This window comes from Orycteropus afer, unplaced genomic scaffold (genome assembly GCF_000298275.1).
Source record: "Orycteropus afer afer isolate SDZICR_OR568_19922 unplaced genomic scaffold, OryAfe1.0 scaffold00718, whole genome shotgun sequence".
NCBI lineage: Eukaryota > Metazoa > Chordata > Mammalia > Tubulidentata > Orycteropodidae > Orycteropus > Orycteropus afer.
Window position 1 is genome coordinate 508,938 of NW_006922305.1, and position 25,984 is coordinate 534,921.

Consider the following 25,984-nt stretch of genomic DNA (forward strand, 5'->3'; position numbering starts at 1 on the left):
GATTATCTTCTGTGTCTGTGTTAATTGGTTTCCCTTTTCTTTGTTGAAGAGGGTCTGTGCAGTCTTTCTGCCTAGTCTGCCATCTTGCCGGAACCTCCCGTATGAATTTTTTGATGTTCAATTAAATTTGACGTCTGGGAAAAAGACTGCCCACAGATACCACATACAAAAGGAGTCCTTCCTGTGTGAAATTTCTCATGTACTATGAGGTGTGACTTTTTTCTGAAGCCTTTATTGCATTCACCACATACATATGGTTTCTCTCCAGTGTGAGTTAGCTGATGAGTAACGAGACTTCCCTTCTGGTTGAAGCCTTTTCCACATTCACTGCATGTGTAGGGTTTCTCTCCACTATGAATTCTCTGATGAATAATGAGATTTCCTTTCTGGGTGAAGCCTTTGCCACATTCATCACATACATAACGTTTCTCTCCAGTATGAATTCGCTTATGTGTGGTGAGATTTCCTCTTCGGGTGAAAGTTTTTCCACATTCACTGCATATGTAGAGTTTCTCTCTAGTATGAGTTTGCTGATGAATAATGTAATCTCTCTTCCGTATGTAGCTTTTTCCACATTCAGGGCATACGTAGGGTCTCACAACACTATGACCACATTGATGAATACTGAGATTTTGCTTCCGGATGAAGCCTTTCCCACATTCACTGCATATGTAGGGCTTCTCTCCACTATGAATTTGCTGATGGATAATGAGATGTCCCTTCCGGATGAAGCCTTTTCCACATTCATCACATGTGTAGGGTTTCTCTCCAGTGTGAGTTCGTTGATGAATGATAAAATCTCTCTTTCGTACGAAGCACTTTCCACATTCAGTGCATACATAGGGTTTCTCTCCATTATGATTTCGCTGATGGACTGTGAGATATTGCTTCCGGATGAAGCCTTTTCCACATTCACCACATGTGTAGGGTTTCTCTCCAGTATGAGTTCGCTGATGAATGATGAAATCTCCCTTCTGTATGAAGCCTTTTCCACATTCAGTACACATATAGGGTTTCTCTCCACTATGAATTCGCTGATGAATAATTAGATTTCCCTTCTGGCTGAAGCCTTTGCCGCATTCACCACACACATAGGGTTTCTCTCCAGTATGAGTTCGCTGATGAATGATGAAATCTCCCTTCTTTATGAAGCCTTTTCCACATTCGATGCACACGTAGTGTTTTTCTCCAGTATGAATTCGCTGATGAAGAATGAGATTTTTTTTCTGGGTATAGGCTTTGCCACACTCACGACATTTATAGCACTTCTCGCCTGTATGGGTTTCCTGATGTGTTCTCTGATGTGTTCTGAGCTGAAATTTCGTGAGAAAGCCTTTGCCACATTCCATGCATTCTAAAAGTTTTTCTCCTCTGTGTATTCTCCGATGACATTCAGTTAGCTGAAACTTTCTGGAGAAGGCTTCCCCACACAGATAACTTCTAAGGGATATCTGTCCTATATGAATGGCCTGATGATTAATGAGCCAAGATTTCCTGGTGAAGGCTTTCCCACATTCACTACATACATGCAGTTTTTCCATTTTGTGAGTATTGTGATACTTAATGAGTTGAGACTTAATACTGCTGGATTTTCCATTCTCGAGGATTTTTATTTCAGTGTGAAATTGCTCACAGTTACCATGGAGAGAGTTTTTCTCATTTCCATTAATCTCAGCAGAGTTCTTTACTTCATAGCTTCTGCTCTGGTTATTTAAAGTTAAATTTGATTTCACAAGTTTTTCATGGAGGTCAAACATATTATGATTCTGTCTTAAAAGAAAATTACTCTTAGGCTGATAAAAAATATTCTCCCATGTGTGATGTTCATGCCATTGTTCCAATCTGTTCACCCCGCTTTCATTTTGCTGCTGCCCAGACAGATGATCATGAACTTTCCAAATTTCTAAAAAAGAAAAGAATAATGAATCCTTTCAACATCTCTATTAGTAATAAAGGTGATTTTAAAATGCTTTGAGTTGACTCTTTACTGGCAACCCTGTGAGTATAAATAAAATTCCAAGTTTAATGTCCTGAAAGAGTGGCAAAATACACAATAATATAAATAACTTAAACAGTAAAAGCAGGTAGTGTAGAGACAAGTTTAGATAATACCTTACAAAGAAATACAGATTTGGCTGCTTCTTAAATAAGGCCTTATAAAATACTCAGACTGTAAAATATATATTGTTGTACATAGAACACAGGCTGGAGGGCCACCAGATCCAAAATGGTGAAGGACAGACTTAATCATTCCACAACTCCTTATTTAATGACAACTATGTACCAAGTACCTTTTGGGCTTTGAAGAATGGAGAATGTTACATTTAGGGCAAAATAATTTCCAGATACGCATAGTAAAGGTGTTGGAGATACATAAACATATCTCTTATATTTACAAAGGCAGCACTGAACTTTGGTAAAACCACTAAAATAAGCAAAAAAACACATAAAGAACACTAGCTCCACACTAAAGTCCTGATACATGTCATAACATGGATGAACCTGGAAAACATTATGCTAAGTGAAATAACGTACTCACTAAAGGGCAGATACTGTATGATCTCATTTGTATAAAATAAGCAAAGATATAAAAACAAAAAACTATTACTAATCACCAATGTATGCTCCTCGTTTTGTGATAATTTGAAAAAACATACTGACAATGGCCAAATAACATGAAGTATGTAATTATGTCACTGAATTATACATGTAAATTGCTGACTTGTTGTATATTTGTTGTGTATATTTCCACTACAATTTTTAAAAGAAAGAAAGAAAAGTAGCTGGAAATTGTGAAAAGTAGTTTGAAGGGGTGGGGGGAAGTGCAATAAATGAGGATACATTTTGGAAGGACAGAAGACTCACTGATGGATTCAATGTTGTTGGGTAAAGAAAGTTAGGAATCAAGTGTATTTGGATTGAGCCACAGGGTAGGACTGTCTTGTAACAGGTGAGGAGTATCACCAAAGAATAGAATGGTCAAGCAAATATTCTTAAGTGTATCAAATTTAAGGAAGATATGACATACCCAAGTATAGAAATGAAGATCTTGGAACAAATCTCGAGAAAAGTCTTGAGTGGAGGTACTAAACAAGCAAACTGCAGTATATAAATATGATTTAAGGGCAGTGAACAATGTAAGATCATGTTTAGATAAAATGCATGTAAAATAAGATGAACACTAAGTTTTAATCATTCTCACATACAGAGTTTTGGAACTGAAGAATTTCCCTGAAGGACTAATGTGAATATAGTGGTAACATTTACAATGAATTAGGAAATGAGCAAAATTAGTGAAAATACAAAGGAATGAAACTGAAGTAGACATGAGTTATAATCCAGATTAAACTAGAACTGAGAATGCAAGGTTTTAAAAATGTCTTCTTGGGATAAGAAAGCATGAGGAACAGACCTCTGAAGCAGAGAGCCCTGGAGGAAGGCAACATTCACGGTAACTGGAAGAACAGCTCAGGTTTTAGGTGTACAGTAGTAAAGAAAAGCCTAAACCAATAAGGGATTTTTTTTGGCAGAGAGATGACTATAGTGCCTCTCAGATATTGGGAAGTCAGGGGAATTATTGTCAACATGAGTAATATATATAGAAAAAAGTCTATGTTGGACACTATTAATGGAAATGGAAACTTGACAATCTCCACCAGAAAACAGAAGGAGCTTCACTCGGTAGACTGAAGTAAACTTTAAAGGGTTAGGAGAACAAAGACGCCAATGGGAATTAATTAGGAATTTTGGTGAACATAAGAACAGAGTAAAAGTGCAACTCAGGAAACAGATAAAGGCACAGTGACAGAAAGCTCTTCATCTGGCCCTGGGCTACAGTCTTGCCTGTGATTGGTCAGTTTTTATAAACTTTGGAAGGATTGATCAATGTACTATAAGCTATGGAAATGAAATAAGTACAAACTATGCAAATACAGGAAGTATGATACACTGAAGAGATAGGCCAGTTCCTGGCCCTGTGGGAAAAGCCAGGCCTTAAAACGGACAAGGAGTTCACTTATACACGCAGCCAACCCCACAGAGGTTTCAGAAAGAAGAGAAAAGGCAAGAGAGGTGAGAACAGAGAAGCAGCAGCAGGACAGGATACAAAGAACCTCCTCAAAGAGTTGTAATACACGTCAAGGACTAGTAAACAGAACACAGCAACAGCCCCACAAGACAAGGGCTGCAACACTGAATACAGCAACAGGCCTGTAGGAGGCCCTGTGACAGAGTCGCTGGTGATGGCAGAAACCTGCTGCCAGAAGGGCAGCTAAGAGCAAAAGAACTGCTACACTTACGACTTAGGTTGGAGAGGATCGCAGGGCTGACAGTGGGCAGGCACAGCCAGAAGCAGGCCTGCCAGAGGGGCCCGAGTGAAGGCTGTCCTGAGACAGCTGGGGGGGCAGAATTTAAAGCACACAGAAGGGTTCTTGTAGAACATTACAAGAGGATGTGAAGATGGCAAAGAGGAGAAAATCCTGGAGAGAAGAACACTACCAAACAAAAGTAATAATATATCGATGAAGTAACAGGCATCTGTTCTCACAAAAGACAGATGGGTCTATTTTTCTCTAAACTCCTACAAAGAAGACAAGGTCTCACGGGGGAAACAGACACATGGAGGCTCTGTATGTGTATCCTCATACACCCCTCACTGCTGTGAGGCCTTCTGTCTAGAATGCGACCTCCACAGTGTCCCCTTTACTGGTTTTTGCTCACTCACCTGAAAAGATGCGACTGTCGACTTCATCTAACATAGGCCAGGGCAGGTCTCCCTGTTCCATCCTGGACAGCGCATCAGGTTTGGTAACTTGATACCCTATGTATGACAGAAATTTAGACACAGCAAATTGACCTTGGCTTTGGGATGACTGGAGAATGTTACACCTGGGACAATTTCCCCACATACACACTGAAGGTTTTTTCCCCAAGAGTAGGGAGAACATACCCACTTATTTAGGGCAGCGCAGTGCCTAAGGCATTTAACTGCTAACCAGAAGGCTAGTGGTTCAAACCCACCAGCCACTCCTCAGAAGGAAGGTTGGACAATTTACTTCCATAGTGATACTGCCTCGGAAACCCAAGGAGGAGTTGCTATGAGTCAGATCTGACTCCACGGCAGTGCATTTGGTTTCTTGTTTTTATTTAGCACTAGAGAGTAGACTGAGAATCCACCACCTCAGAGGCCCACAGACATTCCAAAGGTTTCAGCAGCTGAGAAAGGAAAGGTCAAGGATAGGGCATTCTGAGTAACACAGGGAGCTGTCCTCACCCACAGACACCAGGTTCCTATAGTTCTCCACCATCACGTCCCAGTACAGGTCCTTCTGAGCAGGGACCAGGAGCTGCCATTCCTCCCAGGAGAATTTCACAGCCACGTCGTCAAATGTCAGTGACAGTAAGTCCTGTTACAACAGGGTTCTGTTTAGTGAAGTGACTTCCTTCTGATGATACAGTTGAAATCTGAGGAGAGTATTTCTATTCACTTCCTCTATACAGGCTGCTGCATCTATATAACTAGTATTTTAAAAAGTCTAACAAAATAGTCTGTATTTGTGTACTCAACCATCCATCCATCCAGTTAGATGTTTCTATAGCAGTGAAATCCCCTAAGCTAAGAATCTCACATTCTCACACACACACACACACACAGTGTATGTATCTGTACACATGTGTGCATATATGTGTATATGAATATATGTATGTGTGTATATATGTACCTGTACACGTGCGTATACATATACATATATATACACATATATATATACATGTGCGGGTATGTGAGTATGTATATATATTTGTATGCATGTGTATATATGCATGTGTACATATGTATGTACATATACCTGTGTGTATATATATATGCATGTGTATCTAGGTGCGTACACGTGTATATGTATATATACCTGTATGTGTGTGCGTATATGCATATGTACACACATGTGTACATATACGTACCTGTGTGTATGTATATATGCATGTGTATGTATATATGTATATGTATATACATATGTACCTACATGTCTATGTATATGTACCTGTGTGTGTGTATATTCATATGTATACAGATGTGCAGGTATGTGTATATGTATGTACTTCTGTGTGTGTGTGTGTATGCATATGTATATACATATGTAGGTATGTCTGTGTGTATTTTGCCACCTATTTGCTAAGAGATACATAAATGTTGTGACATCAAGAAAATAAAACACATAGACATATTCAACACAAACCTTCTCAGCCTCTACTAGAATCTACAGAGAACAGCTGTCAGGTATTAGAATGACAAGAAACTATATGCTGACTAAGCATATACAATGAATGGAAGGGAATGAAAAGTATGAAAAATGTGTAAAGAATAAGACACAAGATGACCAGGGAGATTTAGGAAAAATAAACAACATACACACAAAAGAGGATCTATACCCATGTGTATGTATATTACCCGATAACTTAACACCATATCAGCTACACTAAACACATACATCAACAGCAATGTACAGTTGAAGAGATCATGCAAAATGTATCAAAGAGAGAGAGTATATAGGAGAGGTCAGTGAAAGCGTCTTAACACATGACTCTGCATGACATCCCAACGAGAAACTAGAGTGAGGGACCTCCCTCTGCAATCAGAAATATTTTACTCAATGAGAGACCTGGGGCAGGCAGATTGTAAGAGCAAGGATCATTTTCAGCCCTGTGCACAGACCCCTCTCCTTGGGCACGGGTAGCCCTCGTGACTTTCTCTCACCCGGGAGAGTATGGCACAGGTAATGGAGCATCTGTCCATGATTAGATTACACAGTAGACACATTACTTCCTTCCTGCTGGTTTTAATGAAGTAAGTACCTGGGACTGCCTCTGGCCAACACACAATGAGGCACTGAGGTCCTCATGGGACTGCCTCCTGCCCAGAACCCGGTAGTAAATGAAACCCACCCCATACATATATGTTCCTGATCCCATGTCACCTGATGTTAAAGTCAGCATCTAAGTTTATTTCTCTCCAGTTCCTACATTTCCAAATGTATACTTTTCAGATGAACTGGTCTTTTCCAGGCCTCTACAAAACCATTACAGAACAAAGAAAAGCATAAAACAAACCAAAAGTCACCTGAGCCTTGATCATTTTCTTTAGTTTTTCAGACACGGGCCAGCAACTGTGATGCTCTCTGTCTTTGTCTTTTCTGGATCAGCTTAAACATTTGTTTAGAAATTTCAGTCTCCTGTGAAGGGTGTCCCCAGAAATGACAATATGCAAATCCTGCAACCCTTTTCTTTTTCCTTCAAGTGATTCTCTTGCTGCTGGGGAGTCAGGACCTGTACACTGAAGGGAAAATTCAACGTGAGCAGTACATTTCCTCTGGGCCATCACTGCTTCTGGCACACATCTTAGCACAAGGCTCCCGATACTGCTGACTGTCCCAGAACATTTTACACTCCCGGGCAATAAAACTTAAGATTCAGAATTTGCAGTGATAAGGGCAAAAAAGTCTTTGCAAAAAGTGACACTTGGACAATGACATATACATGCGAGAGGAAAACTAACATTTTCATACCTCACAACATATAAAACTAGCAATCTGAGGTCAACTGTGACTGTCCGTGAAAACAATGCAGTGAATTACTTGCTATGGTTTTTCTAGCCATTATCTTTGTAACTCCACCAGATTACTGAGTGGGACCATGCAAATAAGGTGTGTGGAACTCTGACGTGGGGATTGGTTAGTTCTGCCAGGCTTAAGATGAGCCCTCCTGGAGGCAGGGAAGGGATATCACTGCCATCAAGAGAGAAGAGCTGGAGGTGAAGTGGAGCACATCCTTGGACCCAAGATCTCTGTGTTGGACCTCCTTGGCAGAGACACCTGACTGAGAGACACGCCCAGCTGAGAGAAGGCAACATTGGAGCCAAGAGGCAGGAGACAGAGCAGTAGGCTCTCTGGCCCATAAAGCGAGAAAGCTGAGTGCCTTTGAGCAGGGGGCTTGCTGGCAGAGTGGGATGCACTTAGGTGTCCCTCAGCAGAGCTAAAAGAGCTTTGTAATACTTTTCTGAGTGAGCCAGGAGCCAGGCAGAGAGGCCAAGGTACAGAGTTGTGCCTAAGGGCATAGCAGAGGGGAGATTGTCCTAATTGAAGGACTATATCCTGAGTGCATTCCTGAACCTGAATCAGAACCTTTTGCTTCCCTAATAAACCCCACAATCATGAGTATTGTCTTTGAGTTCCATTTGGCCACTGCAACGAATTATCGAACTCAGCAGAGAAGTAGTGAGTGCCATGGGAGAGATAGTTGGTATCAGTTAGTAAAAAGGTTGGAGGATGGTGGTATACTGGCCTCATAGGAATAAGCCTTGGGCTGCTGACGGTGATTCTGTCTTCCTCTTGTGAAGTTAGAGGTCACAAGATGCCGCCTCAATGCCCTTTAAACATCAGGGAAGTAACAGACTACAATACAGATTCAGGAACACTCTCAGGATACAATTCTTCGATCAGGACAGTCTCCCTTCTACTGTGCCCTCAGGCTCACCTCCCTGGCCCTTGGCCTCTCTGCCTGGCTCCTGCCCTGATCAGACAAGTGTTACAAAGCTCTTTTTAGCTCTGCCAATAAGTACACCTAGGTCTATCCCACTCCACCAGCAGGCATCCTGCCCAAAAGCATTCAGCTTTTTCTCTCTATGGGCTGGCAAGCTTGCCACTCTGTCTTGTGATTCTTGGTTTCACTGCCACAGTCTCTCAGTCAGGTGTCTCTGCCAAGGAGGTCCAGCGCAGGGATCTCAGGTCCAAGGACACACTCCACTTCACTTCCAGCTCTTCTCTCATTTTTGACGGCAGTGAGATCCTCCTCTGCCTCTAGAAGAGCTCATTTTAAGCCTAGCAGAGTGACAAAACTAACCAATGCCCACATTAGAGTTCCATGCACCTTATTTTCATAGTCCCACCCAGTAATCTGGTAGGTGTCACAAAGACCGTGGCTAGAAAAGCCATACCAAATAATTCACTGCACAGCAACATGTAAGTATATATCCACCGCAACATCTAAGTATGTATCTCTCATAATGAATGCACATTTGGACCATAAGGCATGCACCAATATTTTTCAAGGAGTATCATTTGCAGTACTCCAAACTTCTATTATTAAATGTATAATAGGAAAAACAACACAAAACAAAACCCTATATTCAACCAATGGAATGCTATATATAGAGTAACTAAAGCTTTTGGCTTGCCTTCAGGGTAAGGATGCCCTGTACATTATTTAAAGAGTTGTTAAAATACAAAAGGAAACAACAAGAAAATCAATGTGAGAGAACTTACATGGCCTGCAAAGTCTGAATGATGTACTACATAACCATTCACAGAGTAAGTTTGCAAACCCTGGTTACAGAGCGAAATCAACACATTCCTGGGTAACTATGTGAACAAATCTTACAAATATAAATTGGACCAAACCAATTCTGAATTTTAAAAATGGGTTACACACAATTCTATTTATACATAGGTGAAAATAGGCAAAAACTAAATAAAGTATAATGATTAGAGAAACTAGATTAATGGAAATCCAACAACCAGAATGGAAATCATGAGGATGTTCACACATTGTAAGGGACGTAACCAGTGTCACTTAACAACTTGTGTAGAAACTGTTGAATGGGAACTTAAATTGTGTAAACCTGTGCTGAAAACACAATAAATGATCATTTTTAAAGAGTTATAATGACTGAAAAGAATTAAGTACATAGTAAAACTATAAAGCAAAGCTTGGAAGTGCCTGCTATAGAGATGAATGGTAATGACCTTGGGGTGTGAGCTCTGCCTGTGACTGGGAAAAGGTGGCACTTGAGTGCTGGCCATGTTGTTTCCTCACCAGGCAGTGGTTAGTTACATGTATACTGCCTTTAAAACAGTTCACTTCACCCTTTAGACCTGAAATTGAACTCACTCTTGTGGCTAAATTTCTAGCCAAATACACAGACCAATGAGGTGAACAATTACATCAGGTAGGTACGTAAGGTCCTTAGAACAACCAACCACGGGAGATCAGAAGGGCAGTGTTTGCACAGGGAGACAGCTCAGAGGGCAGGAGTGCACAGGAAAGAAGGACACAGGGAAAAGGCAACCACAGTGAAGAGTGGGAAGAGAGCTGTTTCATTGTGGGGAACTGCAGTCAATGTCATGAAACAACCTTCAATGGAAAACGACTTAAATCACAATGGGAAAAAACAGAAAAGATACAATGATTCCATTTTACTTTTTTTTTTTTCAAGATAAATATAGAAAACTTGAAGGAATGGAAGCACTCAAAAATTCTAAAAGTGAAACGGAAGAGACCAGAAATATCAAGCTTGTTCTTTGATAAGATCAATAAAATACACACAGTCATAGTGAGATGTATCAAAATACGAACACAAGAGGCACAAACAGAGAAAACAGGGACTCCACGTGAGAAATGACCCAGACAAGGTCTCCCTCACGACTCACCTCTATTTTGCAGCGCGAAGGCAGCCCCAGACCGCTGGGCGGCGTGGTGGCTTCCTCCCTTAGACAACAGTCAGCCAACTGTGGATAAGAAAACGGAATCATCCAAACCAAGGCTTGGCAACTACTGCCCCGGGAATACACCGCCTTCTGTCCCAGGAGCCGAGGCTCCAGGGGTCCTGGGACCCACAGCTCGGTCCTCACAGTCCTTGGTACCACAGGCACCGACCACGCTCACGCCCTTATTAGCGCGAAACCCGGACCAGGCGCCCCCTACGATGTCCATCCCCCGGGGTCCACTTCAACCCCGTACTCGATCCGGAACCCGCTCCAGACACGGCATTCACTGTCAATACCACCTCCACCCCTTCCTAGCAGAGTGATCCGCAAAGACCCCCGAACCCTGACGACCGTTGTACAAAGGCGCGCCCCCTACGGCTGATCCAAAAGCCACCGACTCCCTCCGGCTTCTTCTCAAGCACCTCCAGCCCGACGCTCTCCTCAGGGCCTCCACGGGTCCCCACTACTCAACGTCCACACACTCCCCTGTCCTCTGCTAAGGACAGAATACACATTAACCTGTTTCTCCCCGCAAAGTTGCACTTCTTCCGCGAACGGCTTCAGCTTTTCGGCGGCTCACGCAGGAACCCAGTCCGCCTACCGGGACGGCGAGTCTGGCGCTTTAGAGGACGCACGGACAATGGGACTTCCGGCAGGGCCTTATGGGTAATATGTCTGCGCCCTGCCATTCGTGTGGCTCTGGAGGCAGCCATATTTGAAAACCTGCTGCGGAACGCAGAACCCAGAAAACAAACTCTCTGCCTTGGAGTTGATTCTGACTCATAGACCCCCACTGGATTTCCGGGGCTATAAGTCTCTAGGGAAGCAGACTGCCTCATCTCTCTTCCCCTCAGCGGCTGATGTGTTGGAAACACCCACCTTTGGGTTAGTGGCCAAATGCTTTAGCCACATCACCAGAGCTCCCCCCTTTTTTTATCTTCCAGGTTTTTTTTAATTAATGTATTTTATTTTTGTTGTTGTTGAGAATATATACAGCAGAACATACACCAACAGTTTCTACATGTACAATTCAGTAACAATGTATCATACTGTTTTTTATTATTTTTGCAGTGTTCCCTCCTCTCCCTCTCACCCCTGGTAACCAACAGTTTCCTTCCATATATAAACCTTTCCTTCACTTTTTACAATAATGAACAATACATTTCTCCTTCTGTAATTGACTTATTTCACTCAGCAAAATATTCTCCAAGTTCATGCACGTTACGTGGTGTTTTGCACATTCTGCATTATTCTTTAGGGTTGCATAGTATTCCATGGTGTGTATGTATCATAGTTTGGTTACTCATTCTTCTGTTGATAGGTGCCTAGGTGGTTTCCACCTTTTTGCTATTGTAACTAGTATTCTGATGAACATGGGTGTGCATGTATCTGTTCTCATCCTGGCTCTCACTTCTTTAGGATATGTACCTAGCAATGGGATTGCTGGGTCAAATGGTATTTCTAAGTCCAACTTTTTAAGGAACCGCCATACTGCTTTCCATGGGCAGAGCTCCCTTTTTTTTCTGACACAAAGTTCAAGGGCTTAATGAGTCACACACTAACCAAAAGGTTAGCAATTGGACTCCACCCAAGGCCTCCGTGGAAGAAAGCTGAGGCAGTCAGCTCTTGTAAAGGTTGCAACATATAAAAATCCACTAAGTGGCACCCAACAACATTACAAGTTGAGAAAGTACTGGAAGACAAGAAAGCCACCCAAAGTGTCCCATTTCCTGGCTTTTCCACCCCTGTAGTAAATGGATAGATTTTTTAATTTCTCAAGAAAAACATGACAGGTGTTTGTTCAATACAAAGATGAACAGCAGACATCTTACTTTGATTTTACAGGTTTTCTTACCCACCAAACCAATCACAAAAAGTCTAACACAAACTGCAAAAACCTGCCTCCTCTAACAGCTTTTAATGTATGTAAGGAGATCAAAACTGTAATGTGAGGAGAACTTCTTTGGAGGTGTGCTATCTGTTCCCAAACAGATCTTTTTATGCCCAATTACACCTTTTCACTCGAAATGACTTATTTATCAGATTTTTCTCCTGACAGGGACGAGGCAAGAAGTCAGTAAGCAGACCACTAAGGAAAGTTTTTCATAGAAAACAGCTTGCAGGGAGTGGCTTTTATGGGCAGAAAAAAAGGTTGAAGCTGGTACTGCATGAGAGTGGCCAGCAGAGACAGGGTGAAAGGTGGCTGGGAAGAGCCGTTATAGCTAGGCATATGGGAAAAGCCAATAAAGTTGGGGTCAATAAAAAGCAAATAGGTTTTTAGGTCTTACTAGTCTGTGATAGGAGCTCTGGTAGCATAGTGGCTAAAGCACTTGACTGCTAACCAGAAGGCTGGCGGTTCAAACCCACCAGCCCCTCCTTGGAAGAAAGGTTGGGCAGTCCTCCTTCCATAGCGATACTGCCTCGGAAACCCAAGGAGGGGTCACTATGAGTCGGGGCCGACTCGATGGCACATAACAACAACAACAGTCTGTGATAGTCTGGAAGCTTCAATGCAAACCTGCACTGATTGACAGGTGGTGGCTACCCTTGACATGCATGGGGCAGGAATGGAAACGAGCCCTCTCACGTGAAAGGGAAGAATTCTATCCCTGAGTATCCACTCTCTCAGCTTACTCCTCATTCATTCCATTACTCAGCCAGTAGTCACTGCACAATTAATGGAGATCTGGGGGGATTATCTGGAACACAGGGTATTGGAGGTGAATTAGAAAAGGTCAAAGGATCACCCCCAACACAACCATGTGCCATCCTCACACTCCACACCACATCCTCTTGATGTTATCACAAAAATAACACTGGGATCACTACCCTTCTCTGTCCTCATTGCTTTATTTCATTTCTATGAATTGCTGCTTCACTTGGCCCCTCACTGGCCCCTACAAGTGACTGTGTAGTCAAAGGATTATTCAACAGATTAAAATGCAATATGGGAAGCCGGGCCTCAGTGCATGACAACCCCTGTTCTCATAAAGCTGTAGATCTATAATTAAGGTTAAAAAAAAAAAAAAAAAAACCCAACTCACTGCCATTGAGATAATTCCAACTCAACAGTGACCCCTTTTGGGTTTCCAAGGCAGCAAATCTTTGCGGAGGTAGATTGGTCAGTCTTCCTTTCTATGGAGTGGCTGGTGGGTTTGAACCACCAACCTCTGGTTAGCAGTCACATGCCTTAGGCACTACACCACCACAGCTCCTTATGATTAAAGCTGGACACACCTAGTTTCTCAATTCCTCCTCTGCTTCTCACTGGAAGAGTTCTGCTGGCGCAGTGCCTAATGCATTTAATTGCTAACCAGAGGCTGACAGTTGAAACCCACCAGCTGCTCTGCAGAAGGAAAATGAGGCAGTCTACTTCCGTAAAGATTTACCTCCTTGGAAACCCAATGGGGGTCGCTATGAGTTGGAATTGACTCAGTGGCAGTGGGTTTGGTCTGGCTTTTGGATCTTCTCACTAGAATAATAAGAACAACAATAATACTTCATTGATTCCTTAATTTCTAGGCATTGTTTTAAATATTTTCAACAAACACCCCATGAAGCAAATAATGACAGGTACACGTTGCTTAATTTCCATTCAGGCAGCATCCCTCCTTTTATTATTTCCCCCTAATGCTCTTAAAGACCCCAAATCCAGACCCTGGCAGCACTGGACCAGTGCAGTGCAGTGAATTGCTTAATATGGTCCTTCTAGCCATAGGCCTCCATTTGTGAGACACTGTAAATCCTAGCGTCTGTGTCTGTGGCTATGGTCCCATTTTGGGGTGAGTTGTCTGTTGCATCGATGAGGCAGGATTTGGGTGGGGTGTGTCTTGAGTTCCATCTTGCTGGGTAATATGACTCAAGTCACCACCCTCAGTTTCCTTGAGGGTGTATGTTATTGTTCTGGCCAAGTTCACTCTCTTGCTCTGGATCCTGAAACTGTTTTATCATCATCTTACCCTCGGTTCTTGGGACAGGACTTGCCAGCCTCCACCACCATGTAAGCCATTTTCTTGGCAGTTATGAGTTCCACCAACCAAGCAACTCACTGCTGTCAAGTTGGATCCAACCCACAACATCCCCTCCTTGGGTTTCTGAGGCAGTATCTCTATGGAGGCAGATCACCCAATCTTCCTTCTGAGGAGTGGTTGTTGAGTCTGAACTGCCAGCCTTCTAGTTAGCAGTCAAATGCTTTAGGCACTATGCCACCAGAGCTCCTTATGAGTGCTGTGAAACCTCGTAGCAAAATACACAACCCTGAGATGCAGGGGAGAGCACTGAGAGGGGGGAGGGGTTACATGTTAGAGAAGATAAGAGTGTAGAGCACTTTGGAAAAGCTGGACGTTTGGGACATAGTTAACCTCCACCTTGTAGAGACCAGCTTTGTGCTGATCCTCGTGAAAGAAATGATTTACACAACCATGGACAGGATACAGGCAGCAGAGGCAGAAGACAGGGCTCTGAGCACAGGCTTTGAGGCACTGTCCAGTGGGGAGGTGATAGGAGCGATGCTGAAAGATGTGACGCCAAGGCTGCTTTCCAGAGCAAAAGAACTATGCCAGAACATTAATCTCTATGGGATGCAAACAATACTGCAAAGAAAATTCCTCTTACTTGAGCAAGGCAGTGCATGGGTGTCAAGCACAGTGACTGGGGTAAGGATGGTAACTCGAATCACACTCTTTAGTAAGTCAGTGACTCAAGATATAACCCACTTTAATCCTGCTTCATTAATATTACAGACATCTCACTCCCAAATGGGACCATAACCACAGGCATTGAGGCATATAACAAAATGGAGAATAATTACGTCATTGTATTTCTGCCAAATTGCACCATTACCTAACTGGCCAAATCACTGAACACCATGGCCCAGTCAAAAATTAATAAATAACCTGAATGATCACAAGTTCCATATTTGCATTATGAGCAAGCTATCCAATCCCCTTGGTGAGCCACAAGTCCCTTATTTGCATAGTCCCACCCAATCATTGTGTGGGAGTCACAAAGACTATCGTAGACAGGCCATGTTAAGTAATCCCCTGCACCACAGCCTATCCCCTGGCTTTTATACCCATTGGCCCTTTTATTGAAGGAACAACTTCCCCCTCCCAATGACTAGTTCAAAACAGTAACTAAAAATTAGTCCTTCAGTAGAGCAAGAGTCTTTAGGATGAGGTTACAGTCACACAGGTTTACCATGGGTATCCATTTGACCTAATCAGGTTCTCCAATAGGTTCACCCTGTCTGGCCTCTAAAAAAGTGAGCTGAGCGATTATTCTCTGGCTCTGAGTTTCTATCAAGGTACCACCATAATATTAGATATTCCCCTGCTACATAAACTATTTATTACTTTTCTTCAACTATTATTTCTCCTTCCTCCCATTTGTCATTTATTTTTACCCAACATTTTCCACTTTGGGAAGGAACATCAGGTTCGGCAGCTGCACCAGTCCAGATGGCTGGTGGCAAGTTCAGTCTAACAAGTGCCTACCCCTCAATTCACTCTCATTCACATTGGGTAGGATTACATGAGTACAACACTAACGGATTATCTCAACCATTAGGCAATATGGCAGTATTCACTATCAACCCCATTTTGGCAGATGGGGACCAAGTACAATACATCCCAGCAGGCCCGTGGGAATTCTAGCATGTAGGTTCATGGTTACTATCTCTTTCTTAGGGATCACCCCTGCTTCAGACATCTGCAGATATATTGGATAATGGAATTGTTTTTTATTTCCTCTTAGCACAAGGGGTTGTCTACGCTATAACCAACACCTCATGCTGTACCTGGATTGTTGCATCTGGATTAACACATCCAGTTAAGTAGAACACATTGAAAAAATGCATCAAACAGCTACTTGGTTATGCATTGATCCTAAGCATACTTTTCCTTTCAATATCCTTAACTGGCTCCCAAAAGGTATTAGCTCCTAGCTATGCTGTGTAGTCTAAACAAGACCAGTTATTCCCCTTTTTACTGTAATTCTCCTGTTTAATTAAATGTTGCTTCTACTACATCACTTGCTCTGTACCTAAGGTGCTCTGGTGGCATAGTCGGTAATGTATTTGACTGTTAACCAGAAAGTTGGTGGTTTAAACCCACCAGCTACTCCATGGAAGATGAGGCAATCTACTTTAAAGATTTACAGCCTTAGAAACACAATGGGGGTCACTATGACTCAGAATTGACAGTGTATTTGCTGTCAGTGTATGGCAGTTTATTTGCTCTGTACCCAAACATTTAACCCCACTCACAAACAACATTATCTTCCTCATTGTCTATGCAGTCCAATTTTGTATGCATTAGTCACACACAGCTATTGAACATGTGAAATGTGGCTAGTGCAACTAGGGAAATTAATTTTATATTAAAATTTAGTCACGTTATTACTGTCAAGTTATTTATATTCAACTTGGGTATAAATACTCAGAAAACTACCAAAGAATTTAAAATAACTTGAGGAGAAAGAGAAAAACTACCAAGAAATTTATAAGCTACCTAGGGAGATATGACAGGAGCATTAAAAAATAGCTTAGTTGGTTCATTAGCCGCAGTGAATGTATCTGATTTAATCCTATGAGTTCTATGGGACATAAAATAAGACGTTAATAGGTCACTGTAGGCACTATCACATTCACTGAATTTACTCATTCTTCAGTACCATTAACGAGTCCTCTACAAGGGTGCCTACCCTAAGAGTGATCGGAAGTACAAATTGTTAACATGCTCAGTAGCTAATCTGAAAAACTGGAAGTTTGAGTTCTCTCAGAAGCACTTGTAACCAAGGTCTGGCTATCTACTTCCCAAAAACCAGCCATGGAAAATCCTAGGCACAGGAGCTCTATCCTCAAACACATGGGGTCACCGTGAGTGGGAATCAACTCACTGACAACTAGATTTTGACAAGCAATTGTCATTAGATGTGTTTAGGACTTAAAACTCCTAAACTTTCTCATCACAACCCTTGTATCAATTATTCCACATCTATTTCACCTAATGGAGATATTACATCATCCTTTGATTAGCAGCAGTGTCAAGATCCCATTTAAGTATAATCCAATTAACTCAATGCTCTCCCCAAGAGGGCATAGACGTTTTCTTTTTGATTCACTACTGAATCCTCAGGGCCTGGAAAAAGGGCCAAGTACAAAGGCAGTATGTAACAAATTTTCATTACATTAATGAATAAACTCAATGTAAGGCTACTGTATCATGGGTCCCACTGCATAATATAATTCTGAAAGTTTATGGCACACATTTTGAATTGCAAATGATCCTTCACATTGACCTGGGAAAAACTGAACTGATAAATATGTGCCCTGAATCACAGCCCAATATTGCCCCTTAGGGTTTCTCTGCTAAGTGATTTTTCATTTGCAGCACATGGGGTTGCCATGAACAGGAATCAATTCAACAGAAACTAACAACAAGATGCAATACTGCAGATACCAATGATCTTTTCTGTTTTAGAAATTCATAGTTCACTAGCATGAACTCAGATTTTCATTCATTTAATTGACACAATAATCAATGTATATGAATTTGGTTTAACATCAGATTATGTCTCAGTATCATCAATGCACATATTTATGTACAAGGAGTGTTATCATGTTTTCCTAGTTCGTGCACAGGATTTCCCTCAGAATATACTTTTTAGCCAAACAGTGAAGTAGAAATTTTTGCTAATCACTAACCCTGGTGAATGTATCTGAGTTTATCCTATGGGTTTTGTGGGACATAAAATAAGATGTAATTGGTCACTGAAGGCACCACCACATTCACTGCATTTATAGGCAATACCACATTCACTGTGTTTGTAATGGTTCTCTGCTGTACAAATCCTCTGTTACATCCGGAGGGTTCACTCCTGGCAACAGGCTGTCCAACAAGGACTACGTTCCTATTTGTTAGGAGCCCACTGATGTGTACTGATGTCTGAGCTGCTACAGGGGGCATCTGCACAGTCACTGTACTAACAGGGCTTTTCTCCTGCATGACGTCACTGGTACGTGATGAACCATGACGTGCTGTGGAAGAGGCTTTCACTATGCCCAAATCCACACATTTCTCTCTTGTATGAATTCTTTTATGTGAAACAAGGCTATACTTGTAAGGAAATGTCTTCCCACACTCACTGCAGCTATATGGTCTCTCTCCTGTATGAGATCTTTGTTGTACAGTGAGTGTTTGCTTCACGGGGAAGGCTTTCCCACCTTCAGAGCTTTGGAAGGGTTTTCCTCCTGTGTGGATTTTTTGATGTTCAAGGAGACTTGACTTCTGGGAATAAGATTGTCCACAGACAATGCATACAAAGGGAGTCTTTCCTGTGTGAAATCTCTCATGTGCTATGAGGTGTGACTTTTTCCTGAAGCCCTTTCCACATTCACCACATATGTAGGGTTTCTCTCCAGTGTGAGTTTGCTGATGAATAATGAGACTTCCCCTCTGGTTAAAACCTTTTCCACATACACTGCATATGTAGGGTTTCTCTCCACTATGAATTCGCTGATGAATAATGAGGTTTCCTTTCTGGATGAAGCTTTTTCCACATTCATCACATATGTAGGGTTTCTCTCCATTATGAATTCGTTGGTGAGAAGTGAGGTTTCTCTTTTGAGTGAAGGCTTTTCCACACTCACTGCATATGTACAATTTCTCCCCAGTATGAGTTCGCTGATGAATAATGTAATCTCTGTTCTGTATAAAGCATTTTCCACACTCAGTGCACAGATAGGGTTTCTTTGAACTATGAATTCGCAAATGAATAATGAGATATTGCTTCCGGATGAAGGCTTTCCCACATTCACTGCACGTGTAGGGTTTCTCTCCAGTATGAGTTCGCTGATGAATAATGAGACTTCCCTTCTGAGTGAAGCCTTTTCCACATTCACCACATCTGTATGGTTTCTCTCCAGTATGAGTTTGCTGATGAAGGATGACATTTGCCTTCCGGATGAAACCTTTTCCACACTCCCCACATATGTAGGGTCTCTCTCCAGTGTGAATTCGGTGATGAATAATGAGATTTCTTTTATGGATAAAGCCTTTGCCACATTCACTGCATACGTAGGGTTTCTCTCCAGTATGAGTTTCCTGATGTATATTGCGCTGTGATTTCCTGAGAAAGGCTTTGCCATATTCCGAGTTTTCGAAATGTTTTTCCCCTCTGTGTGTTTTCCGATGATGCTCGATGAGCTTAAACTGTCTGGAGAAGGCTTCCCCACATAGATAACATTTATAGGGTTTCTCTCCAGTATGAATGATCTGATGATTAATGAGCCAAGACTTCCTGGTGAAGGCTTTCCCACAGTCACTACATACATGCGGTTTTTCCATTTTGTGATCGTTCTGATACTTAATGAGTTGAGGCTGACCGCTGTTGGATTTTCCTTTCTCGGGGATTTTTATTTCAGTATGAGATTGTTCACTGCTACCATGGAGAAAGGTTTTCTCATCTCTAATATTAATCTCAGCAGAGTTCTTTACTTCATAGCTTCTGCTCAGTTTGATTAAAGTTAAACTTGATTTTAGAGACTGTTCATCTAAGTCAAACATATTACGATTTTCCTTGAAAGGTAAATAACTTTTGTGCTGATAAAAAATATTTTCCTGTGCACTATGTTCATGGCACTGTTCCACTCTGTTCACCACTCTTTCATTTCGCTGCTGCCCGGGAGCAGGACCATCAACTTTCCAGATTTCTATGAAAGAAAAGAATAATGAATAATGAATCCTTCTATCACCTCAATTAGTAAATAAAAGTGATTTAGAAATGCTCTGATGTGAAGTGGCTCTTTACTTAAAACCCTATGATAAGACTGTAAATAGAACTGCAAGTTCAATGTTCCTTAAAACACAATAATATAAACATCTCCAACAGTAAGAGCAGACAGTGCAGAGAGTAGTTTAGATAATGCATAATGAAGATATAAAGCTTTGGCTGCTTCTCATGAAATAAAGCCTTGCAAAATATAGAGATTGTAAAATATAAGGAAGTGACTGTAAACAGCAGACCAAAGAGGCTGGAAGGCCACCTCATCCAATATGGTGAAAGACAGACTCATTCATTCACAAATCCTTACTGACAATTATGTACCAGGCATATTGGGCTTTCTGAACAATGTAGAACATTGTATTTGGGACAAAACAATTTTCACAAATGCGTAGTAAAGGTGTTGAGGACACACAAACATATCCTTATGCTCACAGAACTGACACTGAAGTTTGGTAAAACCACTAAAATAAGGAAGGGAAGATATAAGGAAAGTTGCACAGTGAAGTCCTGATGTGTAGTGAACATGGATGAACCTAGAAAACTTTATGCTAAGAGAATTAAGGTAGTCTCTAAAGGGTAAACACTGTATGATCTCACTTGTGCAAAATAAGCAAAGGTATAAAAACAAAAAGTTATCAGTTGTTACCAATGTACGTTCCTGGTGGTGCAATAATTTGAAAACCAATACCGAGGATGGTTGCACAACTCAACTTGAAGAATGTAATCAGTCACCAAATTCTACACATAAAAATTGATGACTTGCTGTATGTTTTGTTATGTTTATCTCCATCCGAATAAACAGAAACAAAAGTAAATAGCTGAGAATTCTCAAAAATAGTTTGAAAGACAGTGGGCAGAGGTGGACAAAATGAGAACACATTTTAGAAGGAGAGAAGGGTCACTGAGGTACTCATTGTTGCTGGGACTTGGGGGAGTGGGGGTAGGGTAAACAAAGTTAACAATCAAGTGTTACTAAGTATTTGGAATGAGCCACCGGGTAGTACTGTCTTCTAATGAGATGAGGAATATCACCAAAGAACACAATGATCAAGGAAACGTTCCTGAGCACATCAACTATAGGTGGTTATGACATATCCAAGTGCAGAAATGAAGATCTAAGAAGGATGCATAAATCTTGAGAGAAGTCTTGAATGGAGGTAACAAATGGGTCAACTTCTGTATGTAAATATGATTTAAGGACCACCAAAACAATAAGATCATGTACATGAAAAAAAGATGAACATCAAGGTTTTAATCACTTTCACATTTAGAGCTTTGGATTTGAAGACGTTCCCTGAAGGAGCAAAGCAAATACGGTGGTAACATTTACAATGAATAAATAATCAGAATTAGTAAATATTAACAAGAATGAAACTGACGTAGCCATGAATTATGATACGGATTTTGTTGGAACTGAGAACACAGTGTTTTAAAAATGTTTTCTCTGGATAAGAAATTATCAGGAGCAGCCGAGAACTTTAAAGCAGAGAACCCTGTAGGTGGGGAACATTCAAGGTAACTGCCAACATGGCTCAGATTTTAGGTGCACAGTAGTAAAGGAGACCCTAAACTGACAGGGTTTTGCTTGGTAGAGAGATGATACTAGTCCTCGCAGATACTGTGAACTGTGATGTAATGAATTACCTAATATGGCTCTTCTAGCCATAATCTTTGTAACGATGTAATCAAATGACTAGGTAGGACTATGAGAATGTGAGGTGTTTGAGGCCCACCAAGGGGAATGGACAGCTTGCCAATAATGAAAATAAGGGGCACAGAACCCGTGGGTGGACAGCACCATGGAAATAAGGAGTATGGAATGCCAACATAGGGATTAATCAATTTGGCCATACTGTAGCCTTAAAGTAAACCATCTCAGAGGTAGATGGGGGATCTCACTACCACCAACATAGAAGAGCCAGGAATGGCACATGTCCTTTGGACCCGAGATCCCTGTGCTGAACCTTCTTGATCAAGGAGAAAGAGAGCTGTGACATCAGAGAGACAGCAAGTGGCAGTGACAGCAAAATGACAGAACCAGAGAAAGCAGAACCAGGAGCCTGGTAGGAGAACTAGGATTTCCCCAAAAGAAACAGGCTATTGGTTTAAATGTAGTAGCCCTGTGCATCAGAGTTGGGTTCTTAGGTCAAAAATCTGAGCCCCACACAGGAAATCTGCATTTGAAAAAGACATGAAAAAGACTTACCCAGGACTGCTGAGAGAACAGGAGATTTGCATGTGAATAAAAGACTTGCACAATGAAAACACGACTGTTTTGCATTTTGAGTTTCAAGCAATTGGCATGCTGTTGGATACACTAAAGCAAGAAAAGCTAGTGCCCATCAAAAGAACCCCCTCGCAGGGACCAGGTTTGCTGAGCCGATAGAGCCTGGTGGAACCACTGTGACTATGGTCCCTAGCTGCCCTTCAGCTCTGGAATTGAACCCACACCTGTGGTTTCCAGCCAAACAAAAGACAGGCACATGAGTTGAACATTTACCTGTGGTAGATACACTCCTTGAAGAGAACAATCATGGGAGAAAGAAGGGCTGCTTATGCACAGGGAGACAGCTCAGGGGGCAGGAGTGCGTGGAGGGATGGACACAGGGAAGAGGTAACTATCAGGAGGAAGTGGGAGGGGAGCTGTTGTATTGTGGTAAATTGTAGTCAATGTCATGAGACAAAGTGTATGTGAACTGCTGTAAGGAACGTGAATTTGCTCTGTAAATTTTCACCCAAATCACAATAAAAAGAAAAGAAAGAAAGAAAGAACCCCCTTGCAGGACTGGATGTGAAAGGGAGCTGGCGAGTAAACAGCCTGGTATGCTTGTTTGTGGTACCCACCTGGGTCCACCTGATGAGTGGAAGAGGGGGAGATGTGGTACTGAAGAGGCAACTGAGTTTGGACACGTTCCATTAGCACTTATTGACCTAGCCCATGAGGGCTAGGTATAAGAGAAGAGGGACTGGCTGGTTTGCAGTGCAAAGAGCCATGTGGTCTCTCGAGCCTAGGAGGGGTGCTCATACACCTAGCCCATGTGCGTTAGGGATGAGGGGGGCGGGGGCAACTGGCTGGTCTGAAGTGCAGCAGTTGTGTGGACTTGTGTGGATGGCTAGGGATGAGCTGAGCTGAGCCTGACCAAACGAAGAGAAAGACGTCTGACACTGAGCTGCTGTGAACCGCTGCATTTGGCTCTGGATGGGACACTGCTTACGGATACAGATGCCCAAACGTCTAAGCAGATGTCTCATGACATTGACTACAATTTACCACAATACAATACTCGGATCAAGGACCAGGCTGACTGCCACAGACTGTTCATTTGGTAAGGATGGGCAATTTAGAAATTGGCTATCTAAATGCACGAAGTGGCTAACTTACATGCTTCCATGAGTGTGCTTACACTTAAAATGATTGGGAAGGGAGTTAATCCTTCATGTTTGAAAGGGCCAGTGACTAGAAGAGCCAGGGGGTGGCCTGTGGTATACTGAATTACTTAATATGGCCCTGCCAGCCATAGTCTTTGTAACTCCCACCAAATGACTGGGTGAGACTATGCAAATGTGAGGTGTCTGAGGTCCACCAAGGTGGTTTCACAGCTTGCTAATAATAATAATGCAAATAAAGGGCACGGCACCTTTGTAAGAGGGTACCATAGAAATAAGGTAGATGGAACCTGAACATGGACACCGGTCAGCTTTGCCATGTTGCTGGGCTTAAAATGGGCCATCCCAGAGGTGAAAGGGGGGAAGAGCCAGAAGAGGTGCACATCCTTGGTACCTGAGATCCCCGCGCTGAACCGCCTCAATCCAGGAGACAGACAGCTCTAACGCCAGGGAGACGGCTGGAAGCAGTGCCACCGAAAAGGCAGGAGCGGAGGCACAGCAGCTTCTGCACCCACGGAGCAAGCATCTCCGGGAGGGAGGCTTCCTGGTACAATGGGGCGCCTTGAGGCACTTAATGGCAGAGCTAAACAAGCTCTGTAACAGTTCCCAAGCAGGGCAGAGGCCGAGGGGCCACAGGACTGAGAGAGTGAGGGTCACAGAGGCGTGCAGTGGGCCCAGCTGAGAAGAGGCAGGCCTGATGGATGAACTAGATCCTGAGTTCTTCCTGATCCTGAATTGTAACCTGTTACCCTAATAAACCCCACAGTCATGCTGTCTTGTGGATTCTGCGCTGCCACTGCAATCCTGCTCCCGAGCTGTATGTTACCTCCTTAATAAACCACTTAACCGCAAGCACAGCTTGTTAGTTTTTATGGCCACAGCTATGAATTATTCAAGCTGGCCGAGAGCAGAGTGCACCGTGGAAGGGACGGCTGGTGTCAGAAATGGTAAAGAACTTGGATTCACCACGAGTTCACTCCATAGGAATCAGCTTTGTGCTGATGTTGATTCTCTTATCTTGCATTTAGAGGGCTGCAAGAGCTCCTAGAACATTACAAATGGCAAAGACCTGAAAATCCTAGGAAGGAAACTATTAGAACTGTCAAGATAGGGATGGGAATCAGTTCTCAGAAGACATGGATGGGTATAATTTTCTCTAATCTCCTACAAAGAAAATGAGGTCTCTCACGGGGACAGGGATACACGGAGGCCCTATACGTGTATCCTCAGACACCCCTCACGCTGCGAGGCCTTCTCTGCCTACAATGAGACCTCCACAGCTGTCCCCCTTACTGGTTTTTGCTCGCTCACCTGAAAAGATTCGACTGTCGACTTCATCTAACATAGGCCAGGGCAGGTCTCCTTGTTCTAACCTGGACAGAGCATCAGGTTTGGTAACTTGGTACCCTGTTCACGGGAAATGACAGAAATTTAGACACACAGTAAATTGGCCGTGGCTTTGGAATGACTGGAGAATTTACATTTGGGACAAAACAATTTCCTCACATACACAGTGAAGGTTTTTCCCTCAGGAGTAGGGAGAATACATCCACTTATTTAGGGCTGCGAGTCCAGAGACTGGACTGCAAATCCACCGCCTCAGAGACCCACAGGCATTCCAAAGCTCTCAGCAGCTGAGGAAGGAAAGGCCAAGGATGGGGCATTCTGAGTGGCCCAGGCAGCTGTCCTCACCCACGGCCACCAGGTTCCCATAGTTCTCCACCATCACGTCCCGGTACAGGTCCTTCTGAGCAGGGGCCAGGAGCTGCCACTCCTCCCGGGTGAACTCCACAGCCACGTCCTCCAGCGTCAGCGATTCCTGTGGTAACAGTGCCCTGTTTAGTGATTTCCTTCTGGCGACACAGGTCAAATCTGAGGAGTGTATTTCCGCACATTTCCTCTATACAGGCTGCTGCATCTCTACTCCTAGTATTTTAAAAATCCTAACAAAATATTCGGGAGCTCTGATGGCATAGTACCTAAGACATTTGACTGCTAACCAGAAGGCTGGTGGTATCTGTGTATTCAACCATCCATCTGTTCATCCAATTAGATGTTTCTATGAAGTGCAGCAGTGAACCTCTCTAAAGCAGAAATATTTCAAACAAACACACCACAGAAAGGATGCAGAGGCAGCATCTTCTGACCTCCTCCCATGTCATGAGGGGGAAACAGAGTCACCATCAACAGCCCAAGGCTTATTCCTATGAGGCCAGACATGCCGCCACCCTCCAGCTTTTTTTTTTTTTTTTACCAATTCTGACACCAACCATCCC

General features: G+C 42.6%; 2 protein-coding genes across 2 annotated transcripts in view; both read right to left on the reverse strand.

Moving 5' to 3' along the window:
* Nucleotides 1-7,129, reverse strand: part of LOC103211292 (zinc finger protein 613-like) — a 20,858-nt gene extending 13,729 nt beyond the window's left edge. The window contains exons 1-6 of the mRNA XM_007957235.1: nucleotides 7,115-7,129; nucleotides 5,273-5,405; nucleotides 4,724-4,819; nucleotides 1,470-1,903; nucleotides 637-1,202; nucleotides 217-468 (exon numbers count right to left, since the gene is read on the reverse strand). Coding sequence (XP_007955426.1) covers nucleotides 217-468; nucleotides 637-1,202; nucleotides 1,470-1,903; nucleotides 4,724-4,819; nucleotides 5,273-5,405; nucleotides 7,115-7,129 — 1,496 coding nt within the window. The remainder of the gene's footprint in view (nucleotides 1-216; nucleotides 469-636; nucleotides 1,203-1,469; nucleotides 1,904-4,723; nucleotides 4,820-5,272; nucleotides 5,406-7,114) is intronic.
* A 6,101-nt stretch (nucleotides 7,130-13,230) lies between these two features.
* Nucleotides 13,231-25,984, reverse strand: part of LOC103211293 (zinc finger protein 577-like) — a 20,186-nt gene continuing 7,432 nt past the window's right edge. The window contains exons 2-7 of the mRNA XM_007957236.1: nucleotides 25,401-25,527; nucleotides 25,058-25,115; nucleotides 19,316-19,664; nucleotides 19,012-19,231; nucleotides 18,654-18,759; nucleotides 13,231-13,234 (exon numbers count right to left, since the gene is read on the reverse strand). Of these exons, the coding sequence (XP_007955427.1) occupies nucleotides 13,231-13,234; nucleotides 18,654-18,759; nucleotides 19,012-19,231; nucleotides 19,316-19,664; nucleotides 25,058-25,115; nucleotides 25,401-25,527 (864 nt within the window). The remainder of the gene's footprint in view (nucleotides 13,235-18,653; nucleotides 18,760-19,011; nucleotides 19,232-19,315; nucleotides 19,665-25,057; nucleotides 25,116-25,400; nucleotides 25,528-25,984) is intronic.